At 52.9% G+C, this 21503-nt stretch overlaps 1 protein-coding gene across 2 annotated transcripts; it reads left to right on the forward strand.

The window, feature by feature from the left end:
- The first annotated feature begins 778 nt into the window (after positions 1-778).
- On the forward strand, positions 779-20846 carry TIE1 (tyrosine kinase with immunoglobulin like and EGF like domains 1). 2 transcript variants are annotated; one of them, XM_079150849.1, is made up of 24 exons: positions 779-969; positions 4020-4337; positions 4411-4521; positions 5794-5949; positions 6109-6240; positions 6384-6524; positions 6719-6847; positions 7681-7826; positions 8070-8214; positions 10575-10733; positions 10900-11037; positions 11229-11323; positions 11402-11525; positions 12099-12389; positions 12701-12891; positions 15484-15694; positions 15853-15963; positions 16302-16492; positions 17364-17477; positions 17593-17663; positions 18846-18886; positions 18969-19065; positions 19147-19246; positions 20394-20846. In XM_079150849.1, the coding sequence occupies exons 1-24, from the start codon at positions 912-914 to the stop codon at positions 20463-20465; spliced, it is 3342 nt and encodes a 1113-aa protein (XP_079006975.1). In that variant the 5' UTR covers positions 779-911; the 3' UTR covers positions 20466-20846. The 2 variants fall into 2 exon arrangements, with proteins under 2 accessions (XP_079006975.1, XP_079006974.1); XM_079150848.1 differs by having other exon boundaries at positions 783-969; positions 11229-11525.
- The last annotated feature ends 657 nt before the right edge of the window (positions 20847-21503 follow it).

Here is a 21503-nt window from a genome sequence, read left to right on the forward strand (position 1 = left end):
GTAGATGCATCTCCCTGGCTGCACAGTGATAGACATGGGTTTGCTGCAAAATGCATGACAGCAAGCAAACAATGAGCTTGCTGCTTCAGCTGAGAGCAGCCATGCCACAACCATTGCCCATGTGTTCCCCTGGGTCTGCTTAACATGTGCCCTTGCGGAGTGACCAGAACCGAAAAACCAAGGACCAAGTCAGAAGTTCCAGTTCTAACCTTGCCCCAACCTCAGCATGCCCTCAAGTACTGCAGACCTCAGTTTACCCATCTGTAAAACAAGAGAAATATACAAGATTAGACTCACAGGCTCTTTGTGGCCCTGAATCCTGTGTTCTTTTGAGTGTATTCATTCTCAGATCCCAAAAATCCTTGTGCTACATGAGAACTCCTCTCTAGGATTCCATGTAACTGTTCATCCTGGAGCATGTGTGAGGCATCATGTGGGCTGCATGTGTGCGTGTGTGTGTGTGTGTGCTGGGAGGAGGGGAGACCCCCAAACAATGTCATCCCTCCAAAGCTGCTCAATAGGCGGAAGCCACTGACTTCCTCCATTTCCTGCCTCCTGTATGCCAGCAAAACTGAGGATTGAAGGCAGAGAAGGGATGGAAAATCTGTCCAAACATTCCCAGGTCTGTCTCTACCATAACCCTCCCCCACTGCCATCTCAAGAGCCCCCTTCCAGGGCCTTCCAGGCCACACCCATCCCCAGCTTTGTGGTGACCAGACTGGGTGGCCTAGAGGCTGGGAAGCAGAATAAGTCCTCCCATCCTCTCCCCTGCCACCCCTCCCACCAGAGCCACCTCATTTCCTCTTCCTCCTCAATGCTGGGGCCTACTGACCAGCACAGGCGGAGCACTCAGACCCATAACTGACCCCAGGGCCAGCTGGTCCTGGCTGGCCTGGGTCAGCCTCTGGAGTATGGTCTGGCTGGAGCCCCCTTTCCTGCTCCCCATTCTCTTCCTGGCTTCTCATGTTGGTAAGTCTTTCACGAGTCCCCCACCCCCACCTCATTTCTAGGCCCCAAGGCCCTGATTTTCCCCAAAGAAATTCTATTATGTCGTAGAAACAGCCAGTAAAATGATGGTTGGCATGGGCTGGGGAAGGGGAATGGGAGTTACTGTTTAATGGGTAGAGTTTCTGACTTACAATATGAAAAGTTAAGGAAATGGTAAAGTTTGTACAATATTATGAGTGTGTTTAATAACACTGAAGTGTATGCTTACAAATGGTTAAGATGGTAAGTTCTAGGTTATATGTATTTTGCCACATTAAAAAAGAATTGGGTGGAAAATAGAAACTCTCTCATCACTGCCATGACTTTGATCCACCAGAAAGCCAGATCAGGGTCAGGAAAACCAAGGCAGGCTCTAAAAATCAGTGCATCCTGGGACTGGGGAGGGAAAGAGAACATTCATTGACTGTTGGATCTCAGGACCTGTGAGAGTAAAAGGGCCTATGGATTCAGGGATGTCTTCAGTGGATGCTCATAGAGTCAGTGTGCTGGCTTCATTCCAGTAATCACTGGACAAATTTTTACTGAACACTAACAATAGTCCATTAGTTGAGGGGCTGGCAACCTCCAGACCTATACAGTGAGATCCAACAATGCTGACCTCCTATGGCTGTTATGGGGTTTAAATGAGATGATGGGCACAGCCTGCTTGGCACAGAGTCTGGCACTTGGTAAGAGTTTCTAGATAAGTGGCAGCTGGGTCCTGCAGTCTGCTGGTCAGAGGGTTAGAACACAGAGGCTGCCTTTGAGTGATTCACGGTATAGTGGGGAACACAGGACATGGGATTAGGGCCAAACAGAGATAGACATGAGGAGCTCTCGGGCAGCATTGAGAAGGAGGAGTCTGCTTACCCTGCCTTAGGTACTGGACAACAGTCAGGAAAGGCTTCACTAAGGAAGCGGGCAGTCAGAACAACAAATGCAAGTCTCAGAGGCAGGGAATTGCACAGGAGAAAAGGGTCCTATAGGGAAAGCAGCTGGAGAGGCAGAACGTGAGTAGCAAGGGGCTTAGGAGTATGCACACTGTCCTAAAGGAAATGGGGAGCCATGAAAGTTATAGGCAAGACAGTTACAAGGGGCTGGCAGTGACACCTCAGTGGTAGAGCACCTGCTTAGCACTCATGAGGCTCTGGTTTTGATCCCCAGCACAGAGAGGGGAGTATCTGAGCCGAGAGAGGGGGGTGTGATTTCTTGGGATGTTCCAGGTGAGTAAGGATGAGGGCTGAACAAAGGTGGGTTTGGGAAATTGGGATAAAGTCAAGAAGCTCTTAGGAAGCAATTTGTAGAATTTTGTGATTGTCTGGGGTATGGGGCACAAAGCTTAATAGTGTGGATTTTAAAATCAAACAACCTGGTTCTTCTTGTTACTAATTGTGTGACCTTGGGCAAGTTTCTTAACTTCTCAGAGCCTTTTCCCTGGCTATAAAACAGAGGTAATAACACCCACCTCCCAGGACAGGATGATAAAATGAGAGAACATCGGTAGAGTGCCTGGTATATAATTGACAACCAATAAACATTAATTGTTATGGCAGTGGGAGTATGAGATGATGCCATAGTTACTGTCTCAGCTGGCAGGGGCTGTCTGCTGAGTCAGGGAGCAGGAGAGAGGAGCAGGTTTGGGAAGGCTCTTGGACATGCAGCTCTGAGCTGAAAGGCCATCCCAGAGTTATTGACTCAGAGGTGACAGTTAAAGGCAATGGATGAGCTTGCTCAAAGTGGCCTCTATAAAAATTATTATGACCTCCATTGTGAGTGGAAAGAATGTCAACTTCACTGGAGGCTTCCAGTGGAGGATGAGTGAAAAGCATGCTTGGTAACTGGTACATTATCAGTAAATGCCAATTTATTTTACTCATATCAGGCTTTCCAAGAACATTAAATGATAAGCTAAGTGGCATTTAAATTAATTAATTAATTGACAGTTAAAAGATAGAACATAGAAGAAAGGGCCCTAGATGGTTTGGGGGGCGGGTCACAGAGCTGAGGCAGGTGAGCTGGGCTCTCCTGGATTGGCCTGGACTCTGGCTCTATCAGGTCTCTGCCCACACGTGACCACAAGTTTTATGTTCTTGTCACATCAAACTTGGACAGCCCCATCCCCACACCATAACATTTTTCCTTCCAGGCCTTTCCCTAGCTGATTCCCCTGTCTAGAAGGCTCATTCCCCATCCTGACCTCTCTCCCTCCCCATTCTCCTCACTCACTGTGCCCAGGCTGAGCTTTGAAAGTTCTCAAGCTGTTCCCAGGAAGCACCTCCCAGGCTGGGTTAGATGCCCCTCTCTCTGCTCCCTGTTATGGCACCCTGCACCTCACAGCTATGTCCATGCCTGCCCCTCCAACCAGATAGTGAGCTCTTTGGAAAGCAAACACCAAGCCCCATCTGTGTCCATCTGGGCCCCAGGCCTGCGCTGAACCTGCCCTCTGTCTCTGAGCCAGACGAAGCCAGCTTCATTTCTGTTTCACACCCAAATTAAATCCAGGCACTTTGAATATTTCTCGATTTCTGTGGTGACAAGGAGGGGGCCCTACAAGATGTTCTTGGCCTGGATGGGGGCAGGGAGAAGTGACTTGAGGAAACCTTGAAGAACCAGTTTTCAAAAGGAGTTGGGAAAGGGGCCCAACAGAGAATAAAGTGAGGAAAGGAGACAGGGAGTGGAGATGGTTTCTTCTGAAGGCTGGACTGAAAAGGAAAGCCGTCAGGGAGAAGACAGGGGATGTCCAGCCAGAGAAGGGCTTGTGTTTTTGTTTTTGTTCTTTTAGGATGAAGAGACTTGAGGGCAAAGGACCAGTGCATATGGAAGGGGAGAGGAGGGGGATGGAAGTACCTGATAAAGTGAAGTGCCTGTAGGGTCTGAGGGGCCCGACAGGGAAAGAGAGCGGGTGGAAAGAGGGGACCCTCTTCAGAGGGTGCGGTAGAACAGTAAGATCAGGGGACTGGGGCTGGGGGCTCCTGGGGGCTCAAGGAAGGATTCACTGGGGCTATGACAGAGTCACTGCTGTCCTGGCCCAGGCGCAGTTGTGGACTTGACGCTGCTGGCCAACCTGCGGCTCACCGACCCTCAGCGTTTCTTCCTGACCTGTGTGTCGGGGGAGGCGGGGGCAGGGAGGGGCTCGGATGCCTGGGGCCCGCCCCTGCTGCTGGAGAAGGACGACCGCATCGTGCGCACCCTCCCACCCGGACAGCCTCTGCACCTGGCGCGCAATGGCTCACACCAGGTCACGCTGCGCGGCTTCTCCAAGCCTTCGGACCTCGTGGGCGTCTTCTCCTGCGTGGGCGGTGCCGGGGCGCGGCGCACTCGTGTCGTCTATGTGCACAACAGCCCAGGGGGTGAGTCTGGCCTTGAGGGGTGGGGGTGGGAGCGGCCCTGGACCACTGACCCCACCCTCCCTCCACTCCACAGCCCACCTGCTCCCAGACAAGGTCACGCACACAGTAAACAAGGGCGACACAGCTGTGCTTTCTGCACGTGTGCACAAGGAGAAGCAGACCGATGTGATCTGGAAGAGCAATGGTGAGAGGGGCATTTGGTTGGGCAGATGGACCCATAGTTCCAATGTACCAGCACCTCCATCACCCTCAGAATCCTCAGTTTGCTCCCCATCACCCTGATAGAACTGTTGCCCCCCTGGCCAACCTCCGGGGCCCCTGAACACACATGAATTCATCTCAACTCTAGCTCTGAGCCATCTTCTAAGAGGACCAGGAGCCAGTGGCCAGCTACCTCTTAAAGCACTATGTTAAGTACTCATCCTTGATTCTTCCTTGGGAGCTGGCAGGTGTGTCACTTAGCCCACCTGGAGAGAGCAGCAGTCCCCAAGGGGAAGAAGAGAACTGGGAACAATGTGCCCAACTCAGGACCAGGAAACTTTAGTCTTTCTCAGAGGCCTGCCCAGGCCTAAATCCTTAATGTCCACAAGAGACGTGCCAAAGCCCAGGCACAACTGTGAATCTCAGTCCCAGGTCTGCCCTCCATCCTGATCCTTTCTGTCTTTTGGCTACCCTATGGAAGGACACGGTTTTCCTGTGTGGCTCCAAAGAGTCCTGCCTCAGCGCTCAAACAACCCTTTGGCTGACTCTTGGCATCTCTGGGCTTCTGAGGGAAGAGGATCCTTCCTGGACCTGGGGGTCTGCACCCTCTGCTGCAGGCCAACAGAACTGACAGGGGATGTGGAAGGAGGCAGAGAGAGCTGCATCTCTGGCGTCTCTATGCCGTTGTTAGCAGATGCAAGAGTGTGAATCCAAAGAAGATAGCAACTAAAATGTACCCAGAAGAAGTGGGAAGACACAGGAACCAGAGAAGAAGGAAGGGAGGTCATTCCAGGAGGCAGGACTGACAAGAGCAAAGGCTGGACCATCTGAAATACCAGATGTTTCCAGAAGAGAAACAAACAATTCAGGAATGTTTAGAGTCCGGCAGGGCAGGCAGGGTGTGGAGAGGTTTAGAGTTAGAGGGCTCAGCAGGAGCCAAACTGGCGAAAACAAACTGGTGAGGAATCTGTCATAGAAGAATCTCACTGGCTGCTGAGTGGAGTGCAGGATGGTGGGAAGGGCCAGGCTGGAGGCAGAGAAGCTGCATAGGAAACTACTGGAGGCCGGGGCCAGGATGAGGTAGTGGGTGCCGGTGGAGGTGGGCTGCTCTGTAGATAAGGAGGTGGAATGAACAGGACTTAAGGATTTATTGGGTGGTTGGTGCTGGGGCACAATAATGTGACCTGGGCAAAGGGAGATGACACTAGCCCATCCATGGTGGTGCTGAGACCCCTGACCCATTCATGGCCCCCAGGATCCTACTTCCATACCTTGGACCGGCATGAGGCCCGGGATGGACGGTTCCTGATGCAGCTCAGAAATGTGCAGCCACCATCAAGCGGCATTTACAGTGCCACCTACCTTGAAGCCAGCCCCCTGGGAAGCGCCTTCTTTCGACTCATCGTGCGGGGTCAGGAGCAAAGGGCAGAGGTCATGGGTGTTGTGGGAGCCTGAAAGCTCTATACTTCCTATAGGCCCTAGAGATCCCCAAAGTCTGTAAAGCTACCCCAGTTCTCAGCAGCCATGGGTAGGTGGGTGAAGGTTAGTTGCTGAAGATACTTTCCTCCAGGCTGTGAGGCTGGGCACTGGGGGCCAGGCTGTGCCAAGGAATGCCCGGGCTGCCTACATGGAGGTGTCTGCCATGACCATGACGGCGAATGTGTGTGTCCCCCTGGATTCACGGGTACTCGCTGTGAGCAGGGTAAGGAGGAAGGGAGCTGGGACCCAGACAAGAGAGAATACCTGACTGGAATAAGACCCAGAACCTGGAGGGCGAGGGTACGACTTCAGTCCTGGACTCTGGCCCCCAACAGAGGCCCATATGCCTGCACATCTTCTTTCCAGCCTGCAGAGAGGGCCGTTTTGGGCAGAGCTGCCAGGAACAGTGCCCAGGCACATCAGGCTGTCGGGGCCTCACTTTCTGCCTCCCAGACCCCTATGGCTGCTCTTGTGGATCTGGTTGGAAAGGAAACCAGTGCCAGGAAGGTATGAACTAACCCACCCTCCATAGCCACAAGCTTGGCCTGGACCCTTTTTTCTGACCCTGGCTTACACACCAAGCCCCGCAGTTACCTGACCTGTGTCCCCTCTACGTTCGGCCTATTGTACAATGCATGCCCCATCTGTGCCCTCATGACCCCCTGACCCATCCCTCCTAACCAAACTTCCTCTATTCCCAGCCTGTGCCCCTGGTCATTTTGGGGCTGACTGCCGCCTCCAGTGCCAGTGTCAGAATGGTGGCACATGTGACCGGTTCAGTGGCTGTGTCTGCCCCTCTGGGTGGCATGGAGTCCACTGTGAGAAATCAGGTATGAGCATTTAGCTCTTGGAGACCCCTCTAGATAAGTCAGCCTCCACTGACCTATTATCTGCACAGAGGAGACAATTGCCCTATTGTCCCTCCTTTCCCTGTTAATGGCCCAAGAGATCACATAGTCTGGCTCAGCCACCCATAACTTGAAGGGTGACAGCCCAGAGTATACTGGCGCCCAGAGGAGGCCCCTGACCAGCATGAAATAGAGTCTGAGAAGGCTTCTGGGAGGAGGTGAGATCTGAGATTGGACAGGGAGGACGGAAGAGAGATGACAAGGAAAGAGGGTAGAGAAAGATTGAGGGTTGAGACTCAGGCTTGGCTATCAGGACAGTGAAGTTGGGGGCAGGGAGACTGTCCCAAGGGAGTCCAATCATGGGGCCTTTGAATACCAGGTCAAAGGTTGTGCTTTGTATGATAGGGACAAGGGAGACTTGTTGAAGGGGCCCAAGGCGGTCACACTTGTTTGAGAAAGGACCTCTCACTGCTGGGCAGAGTGGACTCTGAGGAGTCCGTGGTTGGGGACCAAACACCAGTGAGGCCCAGACAGTGTGTTGGCTGTGAGGACAGTGAGGGGCCTGCCTGCAGATATTGGAGGATGTGAGGAAGGGTGTTGCAGAGAAGTGGAGGAGGTAGACCCTGTGGCTGATTAATATGGGGCACAAGGACACTGCAGGGGTCATATAGGACTTTGCTGGCTTTCAAATCTGAGTGAGTAGGCAGATGGTGGTGCCTCTACTGAGATGCACAGCAAGGGACAAGGGGCACTTTGGTGGTCATGGCCATGTGCTTGCCCCATGGGAGTGCCACATGAGTCCTCTCTCTCCCCAGACCGGATCCCCCAGATCCTCAATATGGCCTCAGAACTGGAATTCAACTTGGAGACGATGCCCCGGATCAACTGTGCAGCAGCAGGGAACCCCTTCCCAGTAAGGGGTAGCATGGAGCTTCGCAAGCCAGATGGCACTGTACTCCTGGTCAGTCCCAGTGACCCCAACCTTTTGTCCCCTGTTCCTCAAACTTCACAGTTGGCTCCTCAGAACCCCATCACCTCAGAACTTTCTGCAGCCTCTACCTACTAGCCTGGGCATGGCTCTAATAGGGTCAGGCTGATTAGTGAGGGGCTGCCACTGGGCCCCTGTCCCATCAACAGTCCAAACATATTTGCATATATGCCTCATAGGTGCACGTTCTTTGTCCCCTCTTTTTGTCTCTCTTAGTCCACCAAAGCCATTGTAGAGCCAGACAGGACCACAGCTGAGTTCGAGGTACCCCACTTGGCCCTTGGGGACAGTGGGTTCTGGGAATGTCGTGTGTCCACATCTGGTGGCCAAGACAGCCGGCGATTTAAGGTCAATGTCAAAGGTCAGTAATGTCTTAGGGCCATGGAGGATGGATAGTGGGCAGAGTAGACACTACCTAATGCTCAGACTGCAGATCCCAGCAGAAAGGGCAAGGGCATCCAACCTGACAGGCCAGCAACCAGGCAAAGAGGGTTCGTGGTCAGCCAAAGGGCTGGGCAGTATCAAGGCTGGAGCACAGCCTGGTCCCATCTGGAAAAGATGTTCCACACCCTAGAAATGGGGGAGGCCCTCCAACCTCGTCCTACCTTCTGCTTAGCCATGCCTCCCCGCCCCCCCCACCTCATCACACACACAGTGTGCCTTTGACTCTGCCTCTAGGATACTGCTCCCTGTGTCCGAGTCCCCCTACATAGGCACTCGGTGCTGGGACAGGGGAGCACAGGATCTCTGGAGCTCAAGGGTGACCTGCATGGCTCCCTGAAGGGGATACCTGCATAGAAGTCTGCCAGGTGAACAAAGGGATAACTTCCAGCCACCAGGATTGCTCAGGGAAGAGGGCCCCTCCCCATATTAGGTATCCCTGCACTTTCTCAGCACCATAGCATGGGCAGTTCACACCCCTGCCCCCTGCCACCCCAGACTCCACTCTCCTGTGCTTCTGACTCCTCCTCCACACGAGCACTCTCTCTCACCTTCCTCCTTCTCACTGCCACACTGTTTTCGGCTTCCTCACCATCCTCTCCCACCACCTGCTCCACTGCAAGGCTTCGCCCTCAGTCTTGCTCCTCTCAGTCTGCCAGCCAAGGCTTCGGACCCAGAACCCTAGGTTCAGATCCCCTCTCTGTAAGTCCCTAGTTCTGCTGGGTATAGTGGCACACACCTGTAATCACAGCTTCTAGAGAAGGTGAAGCAAGAGGATCACAAGTCCAAGGACAGCCTGGGCAACTTAGTGAGACCCTGTCTCGAAATTTAAAAAGGTAAAAAGGACTGGGGATGTAGCTTAGTGGTAGAGTGCTCCTGGTTTCATCCCCAGTACCAAATAAAATAAATAATTTTAAAAATTCCTTCTCCCATTACTTTAAGCAAGTTCCTTAACCTCTCTTAGTTTCTTTGCCTGTGCAATGGGGACATTAGCACACACTAGATAGGGTTGTTATGAAGATTAAACAAGATGATGCTTTAAGCAGTTTGCACAGGGTGTGTGCTCAATATATGTTGACAATCGATATTATTTAAAATGACATCTGGTCCCACGATGTCAACCCTTCTCTGGTAACACCCTCAAGTGCTCTGTAGCTGCGATCCTCCTTCTGGTTCCAGACCCTTTGGTGAGACCTTCCATGAAGTGGGGCATCTTCTGTGGAGGTCTGGTTCTAAAATTGGTGTGAAAGTTAACTGGTGTGAGATTCAAGGGCCCATTTTATATCCAGCCACCTCCTGTACATCTGATCCTCTGCATGAGGTGCAGGCACCAGGGGCTCCTCTGTATCCAGTCTGGACCTCTTCTCCCCCAGATCTGCATCTCCCGCTGACAGGCTCATCCATCTGATGCTCCTTCAGCTCACAACCCTACATCTTCCCTGACCAGTCTTCCTTCCTTCCCTTCGGCCCTCCTTCCCTCCCTTCCTTCCTCCCTCCCAAGTCAGTCTGATAAATATTTGGAAGTAGCAAGGGAACCTGTTAAGACATACAATGCAATAATCTGGAGAGGAAAGCTGAGGCCAGAGTAAGGGCAGTGACCACAGAGTAAGGAAGCCCAGCAAGAACATAAAAGTTATTTCAGGGTGGAATCCATTGATTTGAGGTGGCCTGGTCAGACACACCTTGTTCAAACCCTGGCTGTATCTCCTCCTAGCTGTGAGTCCTTAGGCAAGTTATTCAATGTCTCTGAGCCCCAGTTTCTTCATTCATGACTCAGGGGTAATGAGCCCCATCAGAAAGGTAGTTGTGAGAATTAATGGTCATGCATATGAAGCATCAAGGGTGGAGCAGGGACTTCATCACTGGTACCTTGTATTAATTAAGAGAGTGGTGAAAAAAGAATAGTGGATAATGGGGGGAGGGGCAGAGAACAGATGACACCAGGCTGTCTCCCCGCCTTGTGTTCCAGCCCCTTCTGTCTGCACTATACTTCATGGACAGGGTGCTCTCCCCCAACCCAGCTGACCATGTCACTCCCTTGCTTTACATTTTTTGAGAACCAATGTCCTTGTGACTGAATCCTTGTATTTCAAGCTGCCCAGGGACCTCAATTCCATCCTCCTTGGGCCCTGGCCACTCTGATCTTCTATTGAACTTGCCCCCCCCCCAAGTCCAGAGGGTCCCCAGATCCAAACAAAGATGCCCAAAGCCCAGTGTTTCCCTTTTTCTGAGGACAGGACAGGACCCATGGGCACTGCCTTATCCCTAGTCTCTTGGCAGTGCCCCCAGTGCCCCTGACTGCACCTCGGCTCCTGGCCAAGCAGAGCCGCAAGCTTGTGATCTCCCCACTGGTCTCGTACTCTGGGGATGGACCCATCTCCTCTGTCCGCCTGTACTACCGGCCCCAGGACAGCACCATGCACTGGTCCACCATTGTGGGTGAGTGGGGAGAGAGCTGGGGGAAGGACAGGGGTGTTGGGTAATAGTGAGGGGATGAGGTGAGAATGGAAAGGGAAGGAAGCTTGTGTACGTTGGGGTTGAAGGGAGCGGGTGGATTCAGGAAGTGGTTGGCACTAAACAATACGTGTGGCACACCTACCCCCAGTGGACCCCAGCGAGAATGTGACATTAATGAATCTGAAGCCAAAGACAAGATACAGTGTCCGTGTTCAGCTGAGTCGTCCAGGGGAAGGTGGAGAGGGGACCTGGGGACCTACCACCCTCATGACCACAGACTGTCCCGGTGAGAGGCCAAGAGCTATCCCTTCCTGCCCTGCTCCTGGGATTACTACCCTTTCACTCAGGGCTGTCATGTTGTGTTCATCCAGGGGCCCCTGACTTTCCCATTGGAGGTTCTTACCTGTTCACTAGGGATTGTCCCGCCCACCCCTGAAGACCCATTGGACAGTTCTGACCCCTGACCTTTGGCCCCAGAGCCCTTGTTGCAGCCATGGCTGGAGGACTGGCATGTGGAAGGCCCTGACCGGCTTCGAGTGAGCTGGTCCTTACCCTCGGTGCCTGGGCCACTGGTGGGTGATGGTTTCCTGCTACGCCTGTGGGACGGGGCACGGGGACAGGAGCGGCGGGAGAACGTCTCATCCCCCCAGGCCCGCACTGCCCTCCTGACTGGACTCACGCCTGGCACCCACTACCAGCTGGATGTGCGACTCTATCACTGCACCCTCCTTGGCCCTGCATCGCCCCCTGCATACGTGCTTCTGCCTCTCAGTGGTATGCCTGGAATGGAGTGACAAGTGGGGGTGAAGAGTCAGGGCATGCAGGGACACATGAGCCAGGAAAGACACAGGAGGTGGACACAGAGGTAGCACAGGACACCTCTCGGGAACCAGGAAGGACAAGGGACAGGGGGAAGGTACAGGATACCAGAACAGGGTCACCAGAAGTATGTGGTAACACCCTCAAGTGATCTTAGCTGGGATCCTCCTCCTGGTTCCAGACCCTTTGGTGGGACCTCCGTAGAGTGGGGTGTCTTCTGTGGAGGTCTGGTGTTTGTGGTTCACATGGAAAACTAGGGTCTTTGGGGAACATGGGGCTTGGAGAACACAGCATGTGGGGGACACAGGAAAGACTTGGAATACATGGAGAAAAGGGGGAAGCAGAAGCTTGCGGGTGAACGTGGCCTGGGGATGGCGAGGAGTCCAGCTGGGAGAGGGGGCAGGTGGCAGGATGACTCCCATATGAAGTCCACAGAGCAGGGCACACAGCTAAAAATAATGCCACTGACCCCACAGCCACATGGTCTGGTCTTTTCTGAGCCCTGTCTTCCCACTCCCCTCTTCCCAGGGCCTCCAGCCCCCCGACATCTCCATGCCCAGGCCCTCTCAGACTCTGAGATCCGGCTAACGTGGCAGCGTCCAGAGGCTCCGTCTGGGCCTATATCCAAGTACATCGTGGAAGTGCAGGTGGCTGGAGGCTCAGGAGACCCACTGTGGATGGACGTGGACAGGCCTGAGGAGACAAATACCATCGTCCGTGGCCTCAATGCCAGCACGCGCTACCTCTTTCGTGTGCGGGCCAGTGTTCAAGGTCTTGGTGACTGGAGCAACACGGTAGAAGAAGCTACTCTTGGCAACGGTGAGAGGGCAGAGCCCACAGGACACCTGGGCCCTGGGGCTGGTCTCAGCACATACTCCATCCACCTCATTAGCTACCTTGGAGTGGGGCCTCCTGGCGTCCTCCCAACAAGTGACACAAAACCTCGCCTTGCCCATTTTGTGGGCCTAGTACTTGGGTAATCACATTGCTCTCTGTGACACCCCTGGCCCCAGAATGCCTCCCCATATCCTGTTACTGGCATCTTCAGACTCTCCCTCCGTGGTTCCCTCTGGTGACCTCTGGGTTCCTTGACCCAGGAGTCCCCATCATCTGCCCCTCATTGTGTCCAGGGCTACAGGGTGAAGGCCCAGTCCAAGAGAGCCGGGCAGCTGAAGAGGGCCTGGATCAGCAGCTGGTCCTGGCTGTGGTGGGCTCCATCTCTGCCACCTGCCTCACCACCCTGGCTGCCCTCTTAGCCTTGGTGTGCATCCGCAGGAGCTGCGTGCGTCGGAGGCGCACCTTCACCTACCAGTCAGGCTCGGTCAGTGACCCACACCACCAGGTGCACAAGCGCTGCCCCCAGTGTGCATGCCTCTCTTGTCTACCTGTACACATGTGTCTGCGCGTGTGCTTATGTCATAAGACTACACTCAGCCACCCTCAAGGGTACAATACATAATCCTTTTTTATTTATCTAGACCTGAACTCAGCTCATGAACCCATTTGTTTTAGAGGGAAATATTTAATATTCCTAATAATATCCAAAAGAATTCAGTTTTGTCCATTTCACCAGGGCCAATTCCAGGCTGGGATGTTGTCAATTTGAGATTCTCTTGCCCAATCTTTGCCTTCTTCCTGGGGTGGCTCTCAGCCCCTGGAGTCCATGCTGGTAGCCTCTGTCCTTGCAGACCCTCCCAACTTGGGGGCCAGCCTCCATCTACACACATCTGTGACTGATGTCCTCAGCACCACTGTGGCTTCCTGCCAACAGGCCTCTCAGGCTGTGAGCTCCTCATCCCAGCCTTATCCTTGCAAATTCCTGGTTTGCCTGTACCCTGCAGAGGGCAGCATGTTCTGTGGCTCAACTCCTCTAGAATTCAGTCTGGCCTGCAGCCTCACCAGCACCCCTTGAGAAGAGGAGCAGTCACCTCCACTCTTCCAGGCTTCCCCGAAAACCTGCCTGGGTTTTCAGTCCTCCTGTATTCTACATCCTGCTGTCCCCAGAGCTGACACTTAGATGGGGTGGGGGAGGGGTGCTGGCTCCTCTTCTGGGACCTGGCGTCACCTCATCTTGTCACATCTGCCCATTCCACCAGTCACGTTTCTTCTAAAACTCCCCCCACTGTTGTCACTTCATATTTGAACTCTGCCCTTGGCCCTCCAGGCCTGAGCACTTGATATCTAGAGCCAAGCTATGGCATCCCAAAAAAAAAAAGACAACAATGAAAAAAAGCAAACAAACTCTTTTATCTCTCAAGGGCTGACCCTTGTGATAGAAAGTCCAGTGTCCAAGGCTAGTGTCTACTATGCCTTTAAAAAATTCCATTCAGGGATTCAATTGGTGTCTTTGTCTGGGCTGTCCCTCTGAGGTCAGGGCACACAGCCAGTCATCATTGCCTAGTGGGGGAGGGTGTTGGGCACAAATGCTGAGAGTAGGTGGCAAGAAAGCAGCTTTAATGTCCATATTATCATAACACATATCAAGAAGTCTGCCCACAGATATGAATGCATGTGCTGTGTCCAAGTACATGTCAGCATCCCTTGTTGGTCTCCCCATGTATGCACATGTTCCTGATGCATGCGTGTCCTTGTGCCTGTGCCCTGTCCAGGCCCTCGTGAACCTTTGTACCACTGCATTCTGGTATATGCCTGCAACTATTCATGCTTCATGTAAATCCATGTGACCCATGTCCTCAGTCCCTGCCCATCAAGCTAGGCTTCATCTCACTTAGGGACCCCCATCACAAGGTCTATCTTTTTTTTCTCTCTCTCTCTTTTTTGGTACCAGGGATTGAGCCCAGAGGCACTTAACCACTGAGCCACACCCCCAGCCTTTTAAATATTTTATTTAGAGACAGGATCTCACCAAGTTTCTTAGGGCCTCGCTAAATTGCTGAGGCTGGCTTTGAACTTGTGATCCTCCTGCCTCAGCCTCCTGAACCACTAAGATTACAGGTGTGCACTACAACACCCAGCCACAAGGTCTATCTTTTTTGTGGGGACGGGTTACCAGGGATTGAACTTAGAGGCACTTGACCACTGAGCCATATCCCCAGCCCTATTTTGTATTTTACTTAGGGTCTCACTGAGTTGCTAGGGCCTCGCTAAATTGCTGAGTTTGGCCTTGAACTCATGATCTTCCTGCCTCAGCCTCCTGAGCCCTTGGGACTACAGGTGTGCACCACCACACCCGGCCACAAGTTCTATCTTAATCCTGCTTCCAGGTCTCATTTTGGCAATTCCCTTGGTCCTCTTCAGCTAACTACTCCTTTTTTCCTGCCATCAACCCTTCTCAGGTAGACCTCCTACTCAACAGAGGGAACTGAACATTCCTCTTTGTTAGGGTCTTAGTGTCTTCAGGAGCTGACCTGGTTCTAGAGCTATGGCTAGACACCAAGTGGGTGAACAGGAGTAATCTCTGCTCCTGCTACTATGGAGAATAAAACCCCTCCACTGACTCTCAGTAGATCAGGGCCTTGCATGTAGTGGGTGCTCAGTAAATGTACCTAAGGCTGGAATCCTCTCCAGACCACTCTGGCAATTTAAAAAAAAAAAAAAAAAAAGCCTAGTTGTGGGATTAGCAGCACAATAACAGGAAGCCCCTTGCTTCCCACCACAGTTCATTCCAATTCTTTTCTGCCTTCCAGAGTCCCACACCAGCCCTACTAGACCAGCATGCTATAGCCTCTGCATTTCTCTTCTCGGACACCTGTCCACCCAATGACCCACCTGTGGCTCTGTCACCTATGATTCAGTATATATCCTTTGTATGTGTCCCCGGCTGACCACTAGGGTGCCCTCTGTCTGTCCATTCTTCTAACCTCTGGACCTTCTCTTTGTATGCTATTTGTGCCTCCTTCTGCCCCCATGCCTCTTGCCTGAACTGGCTGCTCATTTGTTCCACCCTGTGAAGGGTGAAGAAACCATCCTGCAGTTCAGCTCTGGGACCTTGACATTAACCCGGCGGCCAAAACCACAGCCCGAGCCCCTGAATTACCCCGTGCTGGAGTGGGAGGACATCACCTTTGAGGACCTCATTGGAGAGGGGAACTTTGGCCAAGTCATCCGGGCCATGATCAAGAAGGATGGGCTCAAGATGAATGCAGCCATCAAGATGCTAAAAGGTCCCTGAGAGTAACCCTTGACCTCAACCCTGGCCCTCTTCCTTGTTTTGTAGACCCCAGGCCTCACCTAGACCCCTCCAGCAATGGACCCCAGCCCTCACCAGTCCATGCCCTTTCTCCAGTTATTTCTGGCAAGGGTGACACTGGATTCTTTACAGAGTATGCTTCCGAAAATGACCATCGTGACTTTGCTGGAGAACTGGAAGTCCTGTGCAAACTGGGGCATCACCCTAACATCATCAACCTCCTGGGGGCCTGTGAGAACCGAGGTGAGCCCCCACCTCATCACCTGTCCTCCTACCCCCATCATGGGCCACTGTTCCTACCATATCAGTGCTTGCTAGGAGCTGCAGGTCACCTGTACTTTACTCTTTCTTTTTTTTTTTTTTTTTTTTTTTTTTTTTTTTTTGGTGTGTGCGTGTGTGTGTGTGTGTGAGACCCAAGACCTTGTGCAAGCAGGGCAAGCGCTCTACCAACTGAACTATATCCCCAGCCTGTACATCACTCTTGATTCTCCTGCATGCTGTAGGCTCTTACCCTGGGGCACCTGCTGCCACTCCAGGTAGCCTGCATCTAAATCACCCCCCTGTATCTCCCCAACTCCCAGGTTACTTGTATATCGCCATTGAATATGCCCCCTATGGGAACCTACTAGATTTCCTGCGGAAGAGCCGTGTTCTAGAGACTGACCCAGCTTTTGCCCGAGAACATGGAACAGCCTCCACCCTCAGCTCCCGGCAGCTGCTGCGTTTTGCCAGTGATGCTGCCAATGGGATGCAATACCTGAGCGAGAAGCAGGTGCGCGTGAGCACAATGAGTGACAGGGGAGAGGAGAGGCCGTGGGCCAACCTCGGGAGATAAAATCAGCAGGCGCTAATTGGGTGGGGACTGAGGAATAGGGAGAAGGAAGGACCTGACCCTGCGTTCCTGACCCAATGGAGGATAAATGTAAGTACAGTGAGGAGGGAGCCGAGGGAGAAGAGGGTCTGGAGAAGGTGCTGTGTTCGGAGCTTCTGAGGGACATTCTGGGGGAAGTGTGGGGTGGGCGCTTGTAAATGCCAGCCCAGCACTCGGGGACAGCTGGCACCCCAAGATGGTGACTAGTGGTGAGGGAGTGAGAGCCACCAGAAAGTGTGAAGAGGGAAACCTGGACCCAAGTGTGAGAATACCGTCTGAATGGATGGGGGGAGGGGAAAGTCACTGGAGGGGGACGTGAGACTGAGGGAAGGCATTTTACAGGTATTGAAGTTTGAGCATCTTTGAAAGCAGAGAGGCAGGGGCCAGTGTAAGGGGACCGGTTGATGAAGAGAGGTCTCTGAGGAAGGTGGTGGACCGAGGGGAGAAACTGGAACACAGGGGAGAGGGTCACTCAGAGTCCTTCACCATGAGGAGAGGGTGGGAGAAAGAGGGTAACAAGAGTGGAAAGAGGGGAAGACGCAATGTGGCACCACTGTCTCAGGAAGAGGGATACCACCGGAACTTGGCCAAGCCCGGGTCACAGGAAGGAGGGGAGGATACCCAGCACTCATTTCTCTCAGATAGACATCGACTGACACAAGGTGGAGGGATATGTGGGCAGGGAGAAGAGGAGCCTTCAGGAGCCCCTCCCTGGCCCCGCTACCCAGGCACCCTCCTCCTCCTCCCCACTGACTTCTGACCTTGCCTGCAGTTCATCCACAGGGACCTGGCCGCCCGAAATGTGCTGGTTGGAGAGAACCTGGCCTCCAAAATCGCAGACTTTGGCCTTTCTCGGGGGGAGGAAGTGTATGTGAAGAAGACGATGGTGAGTCTCAGTCAACCCTCCCCCTCAGGGCCTGTGCCTGACATGGCCTGGCCCCCCGAAGCCTCCAGACAGGCCCTTCCTCCACACCCAGCCCCTCAAACCCATTCTCTCCCAGGGGCGTCTCCCTGTGCGCTGGATGGCCATCGAGTCTCTGAACTACAGCGTCTATACCACCAAGAGTGACGTGTGAGTGTGAGGGTGAGAAGGGGCAGGAGGGCTTGGTGCCCAGAGGTCAGGCAGACATAATCTGGTCACATCTCGGAAACATCTGACAGTCAGGCACTACTTGGGCACTGCTGGGTTTGCATACATTCAGGGGTGCCATCATGGTGATGGGAAGGTAGGAGGCCAGCTGGAAGGAAGTTTTGTCTTGGGAGGTGCTTCAGGGGTAGGACTTAAGTACGGGTGGCTGAGGATTTTATTTGTGTAACAGACGGGGCAATGCCTTGGAGAGATTGGGGGCTGCTGTGGATAATCCCTGGGGTAGACCCTCAAGACGTGCGTTACGACGTGTGACCTTCCTGTCACAGAAGGGCAGGGGCATGTCACCTGAGGAACTAACCAGCACACAACCCTCACAACTCCTTCTCAGTGCTCCCCAACCCCAGATGGCCGTCTTGGCACTCCTCTCTACCTCTCCAGGGATGTCCATCTCAGTCTGAATCTGACCTGCCATTTCAGTTCCTGTCTTCTGAGTTGTTCTGCTTTGGCCCTGAGCCCTTTGGCCTGGCCTGCCTGTTCACTGACCTCCCTTCTTTTTTTTTTTTTTTTTTTTTTTTTTTGGGGGGGGGGTGCTGGGGATTGAACCCAGGGCCTTATGCTTACAAAGCAAGCACTCTACCAACTGAGCTATCTCCCCAGCCCCCACCAACCTCCCTTCTGACCACCATATGCTTACTTCCTGCTCTACCATAAGACTGCCTGGATTCCCTCCCCCAGATGGTACCTACGTGGAGGTTGTTGTAGTGTGAGAGGCAGTTAAGAACAAGGACTTTGGAGCCAGACTGCCTGGGTTTGAATCTCTGCTTTGCCATTTATTAGCTGTGTGAACTTGGCAAACGCTCAGTGCCTCAGTATCCTCTTCTGTAAAACGGGGGATGATAATAATAGGCATGTATCATGGGGCTGGTGTGAGAGTTAAATATATAAATCAGTGCCTAGATCGTAGTCAGTATTCAATAAAAATGTCAGCTATAATTATGTTGAACCAGGGGTTGGAGGTATGAAAGAGCTTCAGTAAGCAGAGACAGCAGCTGGCCAAGACCAGGCAATCGTAGAGCAGACACATGCAGGGCACGCATCCTAAAGTGGTGAAGACTATGGGTCCCAGGGCCTAGAAGGCAACTAAGTACCTCCTTCTCATTTCAGTTGGTCCTTTGGAGTCCTCCTCTGGGAGATAGTGAGCCTCGGTGAGTCCCCACCCCTGGTCCCTAGAGCATCCCTGCTTATGAGGGGGGCCCTGGACTGAGGGAGCCCTGTCTCCTCCTACAGGAGGCACACCCTACTGCGGCATGACCTGCGCCGAGCTCTATGAGAAGCTGCCTCAGGGCTACCGCATGGAGCAGCCTCGAAACTGTGATGATGAAGTGTGAGTCACCTGACCCTTGAGCTCTGTGACCCCATCACCCCTGCTGGCCCTAACCCTCTCCTCAAAATGCCCCACCCGCAGGTACGAGCTGATGCGCCAGTGCTGGCGGGACCGTCCCCATGAGCGCCCGCCCTTTGCCCAGATCGCTCTGCAGCTGGGCCGCATGCTGGAAGCCAGGAAGGTGAGGAGACTGGGGTGATGGAGCTGGGGCTCACCAGGCTCACAGGACTGCTCTCTCATAGATGCTAGGGAGCACAGCACAGCCAGTGGCCCCTGTCCCACCACCCCTGGACACCCAGACTCCTCAGCCGGCGCTGTCATCATCGCCAGGCCCCCGCATGCAGACTCCCTTTGAGGCCCTTGTTGGGCTAGACGCAGGCCATTCTGCACTCTTCCAGGACTGCTGTTGTTCAGCCCTAACAGCAAAGTCCTCCCTACTCTCCCTGGTCCCAGACTGCTTGCCTGTCCTCCTCTGCGGAGGCCATCAGCCCAGATTCTGAGCCACCTCTCCTCACCTGGCAGAGCCAGGGCAGAATGCATGAATGGTCCACTAACCCAAGATGGATGGGTGAATGAATGACACAGGAAAGGCCTAAATCAGAGGAATTAGTGGGCAGATGATACAATAATCACCTGACTCTAGTAACTATGAATAAATGACTTATCAAATAAATTTAAATGAAGAAATATATCAAACTAAGTAAATTTTAAAATAGTTGTTTATATGTATTAATGATTACATAATTATCTTAAGAAGGAATGAATGATAAAATAACCATATAAATGAATGAATCAATAATAGCCTTAAGAATAGATGAATGAGCAAATGAATAAATAAATGAATCAGCAATTTGTCCAATGACTAGGTGAAAAAGAGCTCCTCTAGGATCTTAAGAAAATCAAGGAAAAACCAGTGAAGTAGAGGAAAGGGAATGGGGAGGAGGGAGGTAGAGAGAGAAAGGGGAAATAGTGGGCAACCATATTGGCCAAATGATATTGTTATATCATGTGCATGAATGAAGATGTAACGATGAATCCTGCCATTATGTATAATTATAGTGCACCAATAAAAACAAGGAAAAACAACAAAAAGGAAGAAGAAAAAGCCCACTCTAGTCACTGTATCTGCCTCTCACCTGAGACCCCCAGCAGTGCTCTTCTGACCCCACTGCTCTGGGCTGGTGAGGACCAACCTTGGCCAAGGGGCCTAATGGAGCCTCCGCACAAATCAGTGTCTGTTCAAAGGTCCCAACTGCACAGGAGTCAGGGAGCTTGAGGTCAGATGCGCCACCATCTCTGGCCTCCGCTAAAGCTTGTTTTACACCCAGGCCTACGTGAACATGTCGCTGTTTGAGAATTTCACTTATGCGGGCATTGATGCCACAGCTGAGGAGGCCTGAGCCACGGACACACCAGAACTTGGCTCTGCTGGCCGGAGCAAACTCTGCTTCCCAACCTGCGACTCCTGACCCTTCTAGCCTCTCACCTGAGCCACCCCAAGGATTTTTTTTTTTTTTTTTTTTTAACTTAAGAGGGGAAAGAGGGAATGGAGGGGGTGGGCCTAGGGGGATGGGGCCCCATCCTTCACAGCTCTTATGGCTACCCTTCACATCCTTCCTTTTCTTCAGCTGCTTCACATATATGCTCTGCTGCTCCCCCGCTCAAGCCCCTCCTCCAGCTCCTCCACCAAGCCAGCACCCACTCCACTCACACGCCCTGGTCAGCTACTCCCCTACCCGCTGCCTTTTACTCGGAAGAAATAAATGCTCTGAGAAACGCCACCAATGTCTACCTTTTACTGCTCAGTCCATCCCAGGGTGGGGGCTGGGGAGAGGGAAAGTGGACTTTCCAGGAAAAGGGGCACCATTCTACATGCCCTGCCTGAGGCCCAAGCCCCTGTGGAGATTGCCCCTCCGTGCTGGGAGCCATTCTGGAGGACCCATTTGACACGTAACACCTTTGGCCCCTACCTCTGTCCTGAACACAAGTCTGTTTTCCCCTGGTCTTCTCCCTCCTGCAGCCTCCACACTAACATGTCTCCCTATATCTCTGGGTAGCTGCCCGCCTGGGATTCCTCACTCTGCCCACACACAGTCCATGTCAGGATTGGCTGGAGCCCAGCCTCAGCTCCAACTGACAGCACCTATCCTATCCTTTTCCTTATCCCTCCGGCCTTCCCTGGCTTGGTAGTCACCTTATGGCCAGCTGGTGGGTGTGGAGGGGGGAAGGCAGAGGCCACGCCCAACTTGAGCCAGCCAGAGTCGGACTCCTTCACCTTCCTCTGGGTCTCAGCATTCTGGGAGCTGCTCCTTGCCTGGGCTCTTGCTCCCAGTTCTAAAAGTTAGTCCCGCACCCCATACTGTGGGCTTGCTTATGCTTTGAAGGCCGACCTCAGATTTCCGTCCCATTTGTCCTTAGGAAATAAGATTGGTCATACT

Source organism: Sciurus vulgaris, assembly GCF_902686455.1.
Source record: "Sciurus vulgaris genome assembly, chromosome: 1".
NCBI lineage: Eukaryota > Metazoa > Chordata > Mammalia > Rodentia > Sciuridae > Sciurus > Sciurus vulgaris.

Coding starts and splice junctions, on each gene's coding strand:
- TIE1 (XM_079150848.1), top strand. CDS start 912: ATGGTCTGGCTGGAGCCCCCTTTCCTGCTCCCCATTCTCTTCCTGGCT. Junction 4,522..5,793: donor TGTGATCTGGAAGAGCAATG/GTGAGAGGGGCA, acceptor CATGGCCCCCAG/GATCCTACTTCCATACCTTG. Junction 10,734..10,899: donor GCACTGGTCCACCATTGTGG/GTGAGTGGGGAG, acceptor ACCTACCCCCAG/TGGACCCCAGCGAGAATGTG.